We start from the raw sequence: 15,701 nt of genomic DNA, 5'->3' as shown, positions 1-15,701 counted from the left end.
ACTAGCGTACCAGATCCTTGTGTGGTCCCAGGGCAAACTTCTCTCACTGAGAGCAGTTTACATTCCTGGGCATCTCAATTTGGGAGCAGACATCCTGTCGAGACAGGGGCCGAGGCCCGGGGAATGGATGCTTCACCCCAGGGTGGTGAAGCAGATATCGAGAGTTTTTGGCCAGGCAGGTGGACCTGTTTGCGACTCTTATGACATCGCACTGTCCCCTCTGGTTCTCTCTGAGTCATCCAGCTCCACTGGGGCTGGATGCCATGGTACAGACGTGGCCGAGGCTTTGTCTGTACGCCTTTCCCCCGATCGCTCTGCTCCCGGGAGTTCTGGAGAGAGTGCGCCGGGACGGTGGAGCCCCGTTCTGGCCGGGCCGAGTATGGTTCTCGGACCTGATTTCTCTCCTCGATGGCGCTCCGTGGGAGATTCCCGTCAGGAAAGATCTCCTCTCACAGGCAGAGGGTATGATTTTCCACCCCCGCCTGGAGCTGTGGAAGTTGTGGGTGTGGCCCCTGAGGGGGCACAACTCATAGCTTCCGGTCTCTCAACCGAGGTTGTTGAGACCATTCTCCAATCCAGAGCCTTGAAGTGGAAACTTTTTACTTCTTGGTGCGGAGACCGCCAGCTCGACCCAGATAACTGCCCGGTTGGTACAGTGCTGGAGTTTGTGCAGGCCCGTTTCTCCACAAGGTTGACCCACTCCACCCTGAAGGTCTACGTGGCGGCTATTGCGGCCTACCACGCCCCTCTTGGTGGCCAGTCAGTGGGCAGACACCCCCTAGTTACACGTTTCCTCTGCGGTGCGCTGAGGCTGAGGCTGAGGCCTCCGGTTCATTACGTCACCCGCCGTGATGTCTCGCCCATCTATTGGTCTGATTACACACAAGGTTCAGAGCCCGTCACGCTGAAGGGCGTTTCCGACGCAGCGTCTCGTTCCCTCAAGGATCTAGGGTTACATACGTAACCTGAGACGTTTTTCTTTAATACTTTTATTTGGCAAGGAGTGAAATTCTTATTCATCAAAGAATCGCAAAAAAAATTATCAGGGTTTCTCCAAAAAAGAATAAACAGCACTACTGTTTTTAACATTGATGATACAAAATGTTTCTTGAGCACCAAATTAGCATATTAGATTTCTGAAAGGTCATGTGACACTAATGACTGAAGTAATGGCTGCTGTGCCATCATAGGAATAAAGTACATTTCAAAATATATTAAAATAGAAAACAGATTTTTTATTGTAATAAAATTTCGCAATATTACTAATAGTTTTTACTGTATTTTTGTAATAAACACAGCCTTGGTAAGCAAAATATATTTTTCTTACCAACCCCAAACTACTAAATGATAGCATGAACTAGGTCTCCCCTATATATGGTATACTTGTATTTTTCTAAAGTCAGCACCACCAGAGCATCCAGTGCAGTCACTGGCACTTATGATGCCACATATATCAAGGTCAGTAGACTGTGGCAATAATGTGGCACTGTGTTTGGATATGAAATGCATTAGTCCACTAAAACCAGATCGATGTGCTACACCCATTTCTGCAATAGATAGGTCAAGCTACTGTCTCATCCAGCTGCGATGGTTTCACAATAACTGTACACCAATTATAACAAAGATCCATATTACTCAATGTACTATAATTAACTTTGTTTAAAGGAGAAATAATTGATTGTGTGCCTGTGTCCATTATGCCAGGAAACAGACCGATGCTCTGACACCAACTTTCTCTGGTCCATCTCTATCCCTTGTGCTTCATATCTGTGTATGTGTTTGACTGATTAAACAGCTCGTCCTCAATTCACAGCCCACTTAACCCAAAGCGCCAGCACCGTTTGCAGATGGTTTGACAGACTAGAACAGAGACAGGCTTGTTTATGTTACTTCCAGACCGCTTGCAGAGGGATACTCTCATCTTTCCAAACACTTAATTTGTCTTTCTTTGTTATGGTTGCTGCAAGTGGAACACAGACTGCCTTGCCGGCCCTCCGCCCCAAGTCCACTCCCCGTACAGCTCATTACACTGGAGGTCTGGGGGAGGTTAGAGGAGATGTATCATTATTGCTCTCAGAGTTTCTCTGCTGAGTGCCTCCAGCATCTAACGGTTAATGGAGGCCATCGCTTTGTTTCAAGCATTTTATTGTGAATGCTCAACCAAGACGCCGTTTCTATAGATTCCGGACTACAGGTTTTTAAATAGGCTTTTGAGACTGTATTTATCTGCTATTATGTATGGAAGCTTATTTCCGCAACTGAATAAAAAAAAAAGGTAATTGTGACTTTTTTTCTCACTATTCTGACTTTTTTCTTGCAATTCTGAGTAATATCTCACTATTCAGACTTGATTAATAATTGTGAGTTTACAGAGATATAAATGCAAAATTGCAAGATATAAACAATTTATATAGTTATTTCTCGCAATGGTTTTTTTTTTCTTGAAATTCTGATTTTATCTCACAATTCTTTTTTCTCACAATTATGAGTTTATGTCCCACAATTCAGACTTTTTTCTTGCAATTCTTACATATAAAGTCAGAATTGTAACAAAAAAAATAGTGACAAAATCAGAATTGCAAGAAAAAAGAATTGAGAGATATAAGCGCAGAATTGTGAGACATAAACTCAAAATTCTGTGAACTATGAGATAGGAATTCACAATTCTGTTTATAGCTCACAATTTTGCAAGAAAAAATTAGATACAAACTGAGAATTGTGGTGGGAAAAGTCAAAATTGTGAGAGGGAAATGCAGTTGTGAAGAAAAAGTCTGAACTGTGAGATAAAAAGTCACAATTACCCTTTTATTTTTTATTCCATGGCAGAAATAAGCTTCCATGGTAACACTTTAGTATAGGGACCAATTCTCACTATTATGCTAATTAGCATGCCTATTATTAACATATTGGCTATTTATTAATCCCTATAAAGCACATATTCTGCATGACCATATTCTACATCCCTAATCCAACCCAATACCTAAACTTAACAACTACTAACTATTAATAAGCAGCAATTTAGGAGTTTATTGAGGCAAAAGTCGTAGTTAATGGTTTGTTAATAGCGAGAATTGGACCTTAAAATAAAGTGTGACCGCTTCGATAAATATGTGCTTAAGGATATGAGTAAACATAATTATATAGACTATTTACTGTTCTTCTCAGGTCAGTAAGAGAGAAAATCCCTTAGACATACAGAACTGTAGATAGCATTTTACCTCTGTATATGAAGTCTTCTAATGTTCTTCATATCCTCTTATGGCAACACAGATCATTTCCTCTTTCTGTATTCATGGCTGTATTATTTCAGTTATAATTAATTAATCTTTCTGTCAGTAATCTTTCTTTCAGATGTCAGTCACACCATATGTTTTGCCCTAGAACCATACGCTTTGATCTTCTTCACCAAATGTTCAATAGACAGACATGAGACCTAACCTTTTTAACTGTGGTTCCTGATTGGGTTAAAGGAATAGTCACCTAAAACAAAGAGCAAAGTTACAAGGAACATGGACGGAAGTGTTCAAGCTTTAAAAAGTACACTAATAAAAATGTGCAATTTTTGACTCAAATTCTCACATAAAGTTCTCGTTTGGAATGCTTGGAGCAATTTTTAAATTTTTACGTAAACTATTCATTTAACTTTATTGTTTTTAAAAAATTGTAATGGTTACATTTATTTCTTTATGTGCAGTGTAACAGGACACACTGAGCCTTACACCAAACTCTGCTGCAAAGGTTTCTGCATAGACATCCTAAAGAAGCTCTCACGCACCATCAAGTTTTCATATGACCTTTATCTGGTCACCAATGGGAAACATGGCAAGATGGTCCGTGGCATCTGGAATGGGATGATTGGAGAGGTATGAAATGGCACATTTTCTCTCTCTCTTTTTCTCACATAAACACACTCACACTTCAAACATGTCAACAGTTCAGAGCTCATGGGAAATGAGCTAAATTAACATCTGATAATACAAAAATAAAACAGTTTACAGTGTGATACGAAAAAATAAATCAGCTTCCTATGACAGTGTCGACAAGTTTTTCCTAACATTACTCACACCCCGTTTTCTTTCTGTATTTAACAGATCTTCTGAACCCTCCAATTATTGCAGCTAAAGTTGTTAAGGGCATTCATGGAGCATAACTCGCTTTAAAATGCGATCTTGACACATTTCATCCTGTGACCTCCTGCTGCGTGTAGTGTCACTTAATCCGGTGGTTAAGTGTTTTCCACAGCTGTTGATCACTTCATCGGTTCTCATCACCTGCATCTGCTCACACACTGATGAGTTTAAAGATAGCAAACCCTCGCCCCACATACAAGGCTTAAATGCTTTTCACACCGCAAGAAAAATAGATCATTAAATGAGATAAATAATGATTATATAATAGCTAGATAGTAATTCCGGACTGACATGAGTGTGATACAAGGAATTTTCGTTTATGAGGCTAATTGCGGGTGACGGCAAAACAAATCTGTCTAGACTGATTTGCGATGTTACAAGTTGTGTGATGACAGGGCTAGTGGTTCGTGTCCATTTCTATTCCTTGAAAAAATTGGAATCTGGAAACCAGTGGCTATAATAGCAATAGTCTTAATTGTGATATCCACAAAAACGTTCAGTAGTATGTCACGTTTATAGTGGGTATTGACATGGCTTACACTGATGTACAAGACACCCGCACAATGCAGAGGTCTTCTTCACTCTGTTTTGAGCTGGTTTATACCTGTAGTTTATACCTGTAGCTAGTTTTACATATACCTGTACATATTATACATACATACTGTACATATATATATATATATATATATATATATATATACTAACATGTAAAGGTTTTTGTTTGTTTGTTTGTTTTTGAAAGAAGTCTTTTATTCTCATCAAGGCTGAATCTGTTTGATCAAATGCACAGTAAAAACATATTGTGACAATTTTATTAAATATTTTCTATTTTATTATATTGTAACATTTAATTTATTCTTGTGATGGCTGCAGCCATTACTCCAGTCTTCAGTGTCACATGGTCCTTCTAATAAAATCAAATGTGCTGATTTGGTGCTCAAGTAACATTTCTTATTAATATCAATGTTAAAAAGTTGTGCTGCTTAATATTTTTACCAATAGAAAGTTCAAAAGAACAGCATTCATTTGAAATATATATGTTTCATTTGAAATAACTATTTCATTAAAATACTTTTGCTTCAATAAACTGCTAATTACTGTGTATTAATAGTTTGCAAGGTAGTAGTTAAGTTTAGGTATGTAGTATGATTAAGTGATGTAGAAAATGGTCAAAGAGAATAAAGCATTAATATGTGCTTTATAAGTACTAATAAACATATACATATCCTAGTAATATGGATGCTGATAAGCAACTAGTTAATAGTGAGAACTGGTCCCCAAACTAAAGGGTACAAATTTTTGCAATAATGTGAAAGTCTTTACTGTCACTTTTCATCAGTTTAATGGATACTTGTTGAATAAAAGTGTTACTTCAAAAATAAATAAATAATTTACTGACCCCAAACATTTGAAATTTGTACTTACTCCAAATTGGCTAATATATAGTACATTGTTTTTACTTGGCTTTAATGCTGCATGGAGAGGTTCTTTATGCCCAAATATGCCTACAATATAGCACGTGTCAAATGAATATTATGTATGCAGTATGCAAAACATACCCATGTGACCTACTCTTTTCACTGAAATTCTGAAGTGCTCATTCACAGGACACTATACTATCCCATAAGGCCTCAGCAGAGTCATTGTAATTGTAAATGGCAGATAGTATGTCAGAATTGTATTCATACTACTAGAAAGTACTTTATTAATGGTCTAAAGTAAGTAAAGTAAGTTATCTGTTGAACATAGAACTTAATTTTGAATGTGTCACTCCCAAATGCTTGATATCACCATGCGTGGGAGGGTCCCGTCTCATGATTCACGGGGACCTCCATTATTTCGGTATGCCACTGATGACTGCCTAAAGTATTCACTCACTTTCTCCTTATCCAAGGTCTTCTACAAGCGTGCAGATATGGCAATTGGCTCTCTTACCATCAATGAGGAGCGATCGGAGATTGTTGACTTTTCAGTGCCGTTCGTGGAGACTGGGATTAGTGTTATGGTGGCCAGAAGCAATGGAACAGTCTCACCTTCTGCCTTCCTGGGTGAGAAGTCATCATTAGCTATCTTTTTCCAAGGCCGCCCTCACATAGACTATGAGAGATGCTTGCAGGCAGTGTTAAATATTTCCTACCAGTGGTGGTTTGGATTAGAATGTGATTAGATAAACATTTTTAATTAAATCGAGAATAAATCCTAGACAGGGAATACATTTTCTACTGAATCGTAAACTCTGCACACAAAGAAAGGCATTTTGACTCTGCTCAACTGCTAATTTGTTCATTATTTATGCTAACAGCACAGCATTTACATCACAAACAAAAACTAGTTATAAGTTATGTATAAGATCTTAGTCAGTTAATCAGATCATTTTTGTATTTTTATGAGGACTTCTGTAAGCCGAAACGTGTCTTTCTCTCTGTCTTGCAGAGCCTTACAGTCCAGCCGTGTGGGTTATGATGTTCGTAATGTGCCTGACTGTTGTGGCAGTCACGGTGTTTGTGTTTGAGTACTTCAGCCCTGTTGGGTACAACCGGAGCCTTGTCTGTGCCAAAGGTCAGCCTATGGTTTTTCAAACAGTATTCTCTCTATCAGGCACAAAGCTCTGGGAGAGGAAGAATAGTTGTGGAAGCAGCCTAATCAATCCATATAAACCGAGCTGACAGGGTGTGTACTTGTCTCCTAGTGTAAAAGGTCATTTTTCGGAGGTTTAATTAACGTTTGTCGCTTTGCTAATTTGACTTTGATTGATTGCTTGGCTTTTCTGTGGCTGTGTGTGAGACACAAGAACCACATTAAGAACTGATGTCAAGGTAGAACTAGAAAGTTTGCCCATGTGGACTGATCTGTGAATAATTAAATCGAAAGAGACAGAAGATCTGTTATATAGGACGCACAGATGTGTATTATATAAATCATTCTAATATGCTGATTTGGTGCTCAAGAAATATTTCTTATAATCAATGTTGAAAAAAAAAAGTTGTGTTGCTTTTTTGTAGAATCTGTGATTTTTATTTAGATTTTTTGATGAATAGAAAGTTCAAAATAACAGCATTTATTTGAAATAGAAATATTTAGTTCTGTCACCTTTGTTTTATTGTGTTCTTACTGAATAAAAGCATTAATTTCTTTCCAAAAAAAGCTATTGATTATATATAATTTAATCATATTTATATAAATTATTATAATTGAATTTTATTTTATATATATATACTATGAATGTATCTCTCTTACAGCCCCTGGGGGTCCAACCTTCACTATTGGGAAGTCTGTCTGGCTCCTGTGGGGAATCGTCTTCAATAACTCTGTTCCTATTGAAAACCCCAAAGGCACGACCAGCAAAATTATGGTCCTGGTCTGGGCTTTTTTTGCTGTCATCTTCCTCGCCAGCTACACAGCCAATTTAGCTGCCTTCATGATCCAAGAGCAGTACATTGACACTGTGTCTGGACTTAGTGACAAAAAGGTACATTGTATGTAATTGTAAATGAGCTGTATGACAGTGGTGCTGTATTTGAATACCTTTTGATGTTTTATTTGTGTAATAGCATAAATGGCAAAAATGTTCTAATAGAAAATTGAAAGGAAAGGCCTTGCCACACCCTATATGCATATTTGGTATGTTAAATATTCAATAAGATTTTAAAATTAAACCAAACCTGAAATGTCACTTGTGATAATTTGTCAACCATTTATTCAGGGGCTAAGCCAAGCAATTCATTTTTGTCAAAGAATGAAGAAAATTCAGCATCAAGACTAAAGCTTGATTGAAATCAGTAAATTGGCACCTTTCAATGTTCCCTGTCACTTGCTGTCTCAAAAATAATCTCAGGATCGCTAACATTTTTGTTCATTGTTTTTCATAAGAAAACACTACAAAGCAATAGAAATCCATACAAATTATGCAACTGAGAAACGAATTGGACCTCAGGGAAGAACAACAACAGATTAATCGCTCACAGATTTAAAAAACACAAACACAAGTGCTTGGAGCCATTTTATTATGCTAGAAGCAACATAATATAGTAGTGTTATATAATTAAAATGTACTCCTAAATCTCATGCATTGTGACCAAGAATTTGAAAGGCTTTGGAGGAAAACTAATAGTACTGTTTAATATGATCACTCAGAGCAAATTACTTTATCCCTTATTCATTTGCATTAATATGAATAAGCTGTTGCCAAATGTCCAAATGCATGAATCAGTGAGGAGAAGAAAAACAAACAGTACATTTGATATCCTTTTCCAAGGTCACTACCACCCGGGCAGTTGTTAATTCTGTGTAAAGTCCATGTAATCTGTGTTGAGCTACACTATTAGTAGTAGTAGTAGTAGTATACTTTATTGTCCTCAAGAGGAAAATTGTTATGGACTACATGTTATGGTTAAGCCACAACCTGCCTCAGCTAAACAATTGAATTGCCATATATTCCTTTTTGTTTCAGTTTCAAAAACCCCAGGAACATTATCCTCCTTTTCGCTTTGGGACCGTCCCAAATGGCAGCACAGAGAGGAACATTCGGAGCAATTACCCTGACATGCACACTCACATGATAAAATACAACCAGAAGGGAGTGGAGGAAGCTCTCAACAGCCTTAAGACTGGGTGGGCTTCAGCAATAATTCTTTATGTGTGTGTGGTTATGTGAAAGAGCTCTGATTGCTAAAAAAAAACAAAAAAAAAAACTATGTACTATGTTGGTACCATTTACATAGTATTTCAAGGTGCTTCAAAGAAAATGAGATTTATTCCATTGGTCATTATAGGCATCTAGAAGCAATTTTGTTAGATATTTTCGAGTTGCAGAGATCTAAGGGTCAGTGAAACACTGGTGGGAAACAGCCAAGCATAAATATTTACCATTTGTCAAGGAAAAAAGGAGTATAAATTAACAAGCGCTAATTATTTACTTGACATAATTACGTGTAATTATTAAGCCATTTGCCTTGGTCTCATTTCTGTCCTCTGTGTAGGAAGTTGGACGCCTTCATATATGATGCAGCAGTTCTTAATTATATGGCTGGCAAGGACGAGGGCTGCAAGCTGGTCACCATTGGTAGTGGGAAGGTGTTTGCTACCACAGGCTACGGCATTGCTCTGCAGAAGGACTCCCGCTGGAAGCGCCCCATAGACCTGGCCCTCCTCCAGTTCCTGGGAGATGGTAAATTGCACTTGGGGGACCGGAATTGGTCCACACTTAATATCCTCTGCCCCAGCTTACTGTAAAAAACTCAATGTGTTGAGAATTGAGAAGTTACGTATGAAATATAAGAGGTTATGTATGAAATGCAAGCTACAGGCATATTAAAGACTCCATTAAACAGTAGAAACTAAATCCTAGTGCCTTGCTGCCTAGTGCATTTTTTTTTCTATTTTACTTTACATTTTTTTAATTTTATTTATTTATTATTTTTTTTCATGTCTGTCACAATGTGTTCTGGAATGGCCTACACCTTGAAGGGTACATCCAATATTGCTCAAACTAGGTAGCAGCCTTCACATTGTCTAGGCAGATGTCTAGGCAGGCAGGTAGGCTTACTAGGTTTTGGAGCAGAGCACATATGTGGTTCTTATAGTATCCACTTGTTTCTGTCATAGTTGAGTAGTCTTTGACTGCCGCTGTTTCTGGCATTGTTCCTGACCCCGTTTTCTTTCATGCAGGGGACACACAGAGACTGGAGACAGTATGGCTGTCTGGAATATGCCAGAATGAGAAAAACGAGGTCATGAGCTCCAAACTAGATGTAGACAACATGGCAGGTGTTTTCTACATGTTGCTCGTGGCTATGGGTCTCAGCCTGCTGGTCTTTGCTTGGGAACATTTACTTTACTGGAAACTGAGGCACTCTGTCCGCAAGTCTGATCATTTAGACTTCCTGCTGGCCATTAGCAGGGTAAGACTGCATTGCTAATTTAAATTTCAATACAGTTTTCTTTTTTACATTTAGAGAATGCGATGATAATTAGGTTTGGGTATCAATACAGATTCCAACTCTATTCCATTCCAGTTTTGATTTGGTTTGATTCCAGTTAATTTGAGTATATTTCAATATGTAAATTTTTCTTACATACACTACTTTTCAAAAGGTTTTTAGTTTTTTTTTTCTCAATAAAAAGACGTTTTCTACAGTATTTTTGGCAGTAAAGACATTTATAATGTTACAAAATATTTTGATTTCAAATAAATGCTGTTCTTTTGAACTTTCATTTCATCAAACATCAATAATAAAAAGAAATGTTTCTTGAATTAGAATGTTTTCTGATAGAAAAAAATTCTCTCTGCAAATGGGCAGCGTTTCAGATTGATTCAAACTCATCTTTACATTAGAGTCTTTTGTTTTAAGAATTTGAATATACTGGCATTTTACACTGGTAAAATATTTTTACCCAGCCCTAATATAAATGCAGTCTGTTGCATTTAAGCTACTTGTTTTGTTTAGGTAAATTAAGTTAAAATAAAAACCTCTTATTATGATTTTAGTAAAAATCATCTATTAATTCACCATATAAGGAAGCCCATTAAACTTTGACATGAAACACTGAACTGATCTTTGTCTCTCACAAAAACATCATCTGGTATATTAGTCATTATAATGTAGAAAAAAATGCCGTGACATGAATGAATCCAATGAAATGCCCAAAAAATAACATTTCTCTGTAAGAATCCACAATCTCTGTTCATTGGACATTATGATGCTTTACATTTCAGGGCATATACAGCTGCTTTAATGGCATTGAAGATATTGGCAGATCTACCAGCATACAAAATCCAGATATCACGGCCAATTACGCCCAGGCCAACATGCTGAAAATGCTGCAGACAGCCAAGGACATTGTCTCTTCAGCCAAAGTGGAAAACTCATTGGATAATGCTACCAAGACCATTGAGAACTGGAGCAGACACAGCGGCAGCCTGCCAGCACGTATCCCACTGGTGACCACAACTGGAAAAGTTCCTGGTCACTTCTCTTATATTACAGAGAACCACATACCTCACATGCAGTGTTCCATAACTCCACCTTTCACGCAACACACCAAAACCACTAGCCCACCACCAATGGTAAACCACAGAGTCTTAACACGGCCCACTCCTCTTCGCTACACGCTTCCCGCCAGGACAAGGGGTCTTTATGACGGTATGCTTCCTGTGTCCAGTCTGAGCACACCTCATCTAGCCATGCATGATCCTCCATCCGACCTAACCCGTCTTGGATCTTCCTTTGTTCCATATAGAGACATCTACACTGAACACCATAAGCCTTGTCACAGCGATTTCTCAGATGCCGTCAGGCGAAAAAAGAGACCCCAGAATCTAATGGTGGAGTCCATGGATCTGAGGGGGCTTCACGATTATAAAGACCAATCAACGTGTCATAACGAAGCAAACAGTTTTGCTGAAAACCACCTGTCCTCATCCTTCAGCGAAAATCCTTTCGTTGCAGCGGACACAGCTTGTAATTCCTGTGTCAAAACGTACTTTGACTCTGCTTTCGATGGCATACCTTTGATAGGGAAAAGGAAGCTTCATCGGAGACCTTCATTCCTGAAAGCCACTTGGGGCCCCGACAGAGTCCGGTTCCCATGTGACAGACCCACCGCCTCCCCACAAGTAACTATACCTGACCTGTTCCCTTGCGTGGATGTACACGGACAGGTGAGGAACACCCTGTGTTATGGCCAACCGATGGATCACAACTACCTTCACACCTTCCAGCGAAACTCCAGGAAAAGTCAGAAGTTCAGACACAGCCAGTCCACAAGGCTTCCCTCCTACAAGGAGGCGATTTTCCACAATGTGGCAGCTGTCAGAAGGGCGTCCAGTTTGGTACATAGACCCTACTCCTACCCAGAGCTGCCAGTCTACCAGAGCCCACTGTCATATGGACCTGCCGAATTATGCAACATCTTCCCCTGCATGGGACATCCCAGTGACAGTGTATATGGAGGGTATAGGGCACCCGCACACCTACACGATGACCATCTAGTGCCTGTTCCAGGCAGCAGGTTGGTTCATAGCAGTCCTGTTGTGCCCATGACATGGGGCAGAATTTCCAGTCTGGAATCAGAGGTGTGAACTTGTCCTTCCATGTGCCAATTATGAACAATTTGACCTACGAGCTTCTACTGAACAATAAAATGACTTTGCCTTTAAATTAAGCAGAAACACAAACCATGTTACTATTTTTCCTTTGTTTTTGTTTTTTAATTATTTATTTAAAATTAATTTAATATTTTATTTGTATTTATTTTTTTATTTTTTAAAGTGCAATAATGTAATAATTAAGGGAAGTATTTAAAGAAATAGTCAAATCCATTCTGAATTTTGAATGAAGGAATGAATGAATGGACATGTAAAATTGTAAATGATTAGCCGTTCTTATCTCTTTAGTCCACAAAATACAATATATTGCTTATATGTATTGGACTGGATGAAAGATTTTTTCTTCAAAGATTGTCGTAGAGAAGTCAAACCGAGACACTAAACTATATGAAGTGTTCATTTTGAAGTACATTTGGTATTATACAATATGTAATTCTCTATGATACTGAATTTTGTAAACACTTTAGACATTATCCGATATTTTTTATTTTAACAGCAGGGCTATATAAGTGGATTTTTCAGGCTCTATCGTTCCCTTTCTGTCTCGTTCAATGGCCAATCTCCTCTCGCTCTCTCTCTCTTTGCTGTGAGAAGGCTTTTGAAGAAGAGCAAATTGAATGGTACTCTAATATTAGCATCATCAAGGATCTTCACACTTTAATAAATCACAAAGGACCATCAGTTAGTCCTTTGTAACTGCTGTCTTCTTTAGATGGCTGATGGATATAATTCTTTGAACACTGCCTTTTATATGCAGAGCCATGCCGTATTTTTAACAGGGATTGGCTGTTTGCAGTTGTGACAAGACAGAAAGACGCATTACTTTAATAATATCCCCAAAAAAAATGTCTACTGCCACCCATAAGATCAGGTTTAGGGCAGTTTCGCTGTTGGCGTTGGACGACTGCTATCAAGTCTGTTTGACCTGCATACTGAACCTCACATACCCACGAGGAAATCTGTCTGTGCCTCAAAATAAACTTGCGATGCTCCAGAGTATGAAAGAGCGAGAGAAGGATGGCGCAACAGATGGAAAAGAAGAGAAACAACAAGGAAATGAGAAACCACACTTCAGTTGGGATTTAAGCTACAATATCTGAATGTTTATGAGCTCATGAGGCTCATTTGAGGTTGTCATAAGAGTCTCATTAAAGCAACTCTGTGGAGTGATTATACAGGAGGACGTGTTACCAAAAAGTGTCCTTTACTCTAGGATTTAATTATGTCGGCTGTCTCCACTGCACGGCATTCTTGCAACGCCCAAGGTGACCTAGGCTGGGGTAATTATGCTGTAAGGCTTTTGTTATCTCCCGATAAGGAGCCTTCTTTTCAAGTGGCGAGCGAGGAGCATTTGAAAATCTAAACATCGAGAAACTCACAAGCTTTTCTTTGTTATTGCCATATTACAGTTCATAGCACGACAGCAGTGATTTAATCTTCAATACTGCCAGCGTGCACAGATAGATTTATGTGCCACAGGATAATTGTACTTCTTTCATAATGTTTCTGCCAGTTCCGTGACATCAAAAAGGAGGCCTGCTGCAGAACGACATACATTTCATTTTCATAAAACAACAGGCATGAGGAAAGGCAGGCTAAAGCCATCATCATCATCATCCCAGCAAAGCCTTATTTCTCTTTGTTCCTGAAAAGCATATTATTGAATGATCCTGCGAGTTGATAAATGATTCAATACATGCATATGAAAACATCAAGGGAGGCTTGGGATCGTCCTCTGGTAGAAATAAGCAGCAATATATCAACGCCACAGGTAGCTGTGGTGAAAAATGAAATGCATTTAAAAGTCAAGGGGGCCTGGTCTCATCCAGCCATGAAAAAGATGCAATGGAATGACAAGGCAGACACGTGTTTTCGGAACATTAATAATTCACGTTCATTTGAATGTGATAATTTCAAGGATTTGCTTGCCATTCAGCCCCCTTGGAATCACCCAGGGCATCTATTTCCACTCAAGTGATGATAAGAGTGGTATTTTATATGATTTTATCATAGACACTACACTGAAAAACAAAAAAATGCCTGTAAATTTTTCACTCAGAAATAGCAAATAAATTTGACAAATAATATAAAAAAATAAATAAATAAATAAAGGAAACGTCAAGTAACACATTGGATTAAAGAAATAGTTTACCCAAAAATGAAAATCAGGTCTTACAAGATGTTTGATACTTGATGCTTCTTCATTGGAACAGATTTGGAGACATTTCTATTTTATATTTATATTAATTTGCTCACCAATAGATCCTCTGTAGTGAATAGGTGCCATCAGAATGAGAGTCCAAACAGCTGCTGAAAACATCACGATAATCCACTAATAATCAACACATCTTCAGTCTTGTGAAGTGAAAAGCTGCATTTTTGCAATAAACAAATCCATAATTAAGACGTTTTAACTTTAAACCTTTTCTTCTGGCTAAAATATTAGTCCTCTATCCATAATATTGCTTTCTCCTGTGAAAAAGCCCATCCCCTTTTGTCCTCTCACAACAAAATCCTCTGACATATTTGTTTGTTTTGGCCTGTTTTTGTTTGTAAATTGTGCTTGATCTTTGAATATTTCTCTCCTGATTCAGACGAGACAACTGGAGCAAGAAATAGTTTGGGTAGAGGACTCATATTTTAGTCTGAAGTAACAGTAAGTTAAAAATGTCTTAATTGTGGATTTGTTTTTTGGTTTTTGCTTCACAAGACTGGAGAAGTAATTTTTTTAAATGTTTTTATCTGCTGTTTGGACTCATATTCTGATGGCACCCTTTCACTGCAGTGGATCTATTGGTGAGCAAGTGTTATAATGTTTGCCGTGATGTAGTTGGATCATCAATTTTTTTTTCTCCTTGGATGAACTATTTCTTTAAATGTGATATTTTGAAGTAGAAAGACTGAAATAGTATTTCCCCCCCAATAATCTTTATTTATTCCTTCGAAAAAATCTTTTTTACAGTGTATTATCACAGTGCCATTATTGAAATAAAGAGAAACAAAGGAAAGGACTGGAGAGAAGGAGCAAAGGAAATGCACACATATACAGACACACTTACAATAAAACATTATTAATCACACCTGCACTGTCACGCCTTCATATCATTGCATTTCTCTGAAGCATCATTTCAGGGCTGCAAATTGTCCCAGATGCTGCTGGTCACCTTGAGCCAAGGGCTTCACAGCCTGGCGGGAGAGGGTGAAAGGCGATGGAGAAAGACACCACAGAGAGGCTGGCAGTCTGAAATTCCATCAATTAACAACTGAACAGGCTAATAAACAAGTATGTTAACTCACTGTCCGTCTGCAAACAACGAGCTGAAAATATATATCCGTTTTTATACCCTGTATTCTGTTGCAAGCCTATCGGTGCAGTACTTATACGTGGTTACAACATGAAAGATGTAAGTTAATGTAGGTTAACACGCAAGTACATTGTCTGCACTGAGCGTATCCAAATCAAA

General features: G+C 38.2%; 1 protein-coding gene across 1 annotated transcript in view; it reads left to right on the top strand.

Annotated features, from left to right (window-relative positions):
- LOC107581635 (glutamate receptor ionotropic, NMDA 2C-like) overlaps nucleotides 1-12,210 on the top strand; it is a 33,645-nt gene extending 21,435 nt beyond the window's left edge. The window contains exons 5-12 of the mRNA XM_016267259.1: nucleotides 3,695-3,863; nucleotides 6,025-6,178; nucleotides 6,564-6,689; nucleotides 7,370-7,599; nucleotides 8,581-8,741; nucleotides 9,110-9,297; nucleotides 9,798-10,030; nucleotides 10,846-12,210. Coding sequence (XP_016122745.1) covers nucleotides 3,695-3,863; nucleotides 6,025-6,178; nucleotides 6,564-6,689; nucleotides 7,370-7,599; nucleotides 8,581-8,741; nucleotides 9,110-9,297; nucleotides 9,798-10,030; nucleotides 10,846-12,210 — 2,626 coding nt within the window. The remainder of the gene's footprint in view (nucleotides 1-3,694; nucleotides 3,864-6,024; nucleotides 6,179-6,563; nucleotides 6,690-7,369; nucleotides 7,600-8,580; nucleotides 8,742-9,109; nucleotides 9,298-9,797; nucleotides 10,031-10,845) is intronic.
- The last annotated feature ends 3,491 nt before the right edge of the window (nucleotides 12,211-15,701 follow it).

This window comes from Sinocyclocheilus grahami, unplaced genomic scaffold (genome assembly GCF_001515645.1).
Source record: "Sinocyclocheilus grahami isolate Dianchi unplaced genomic scaffold, SAMN03320097.WGS_v1.1 scaffold36.1, whole genome shotgun sequence".
NCBI lineage: Eukaryota > Metazoa > Chordata > Actinopteri > Cypriniformes > Cyprinidae > Sinocyclocheilus > Sinocyclocheilus grahami.
Note: the sequence above shows the minus strand (reverse complement) of the source record. Positions and strands in the feature narration are given on the sequence as shown.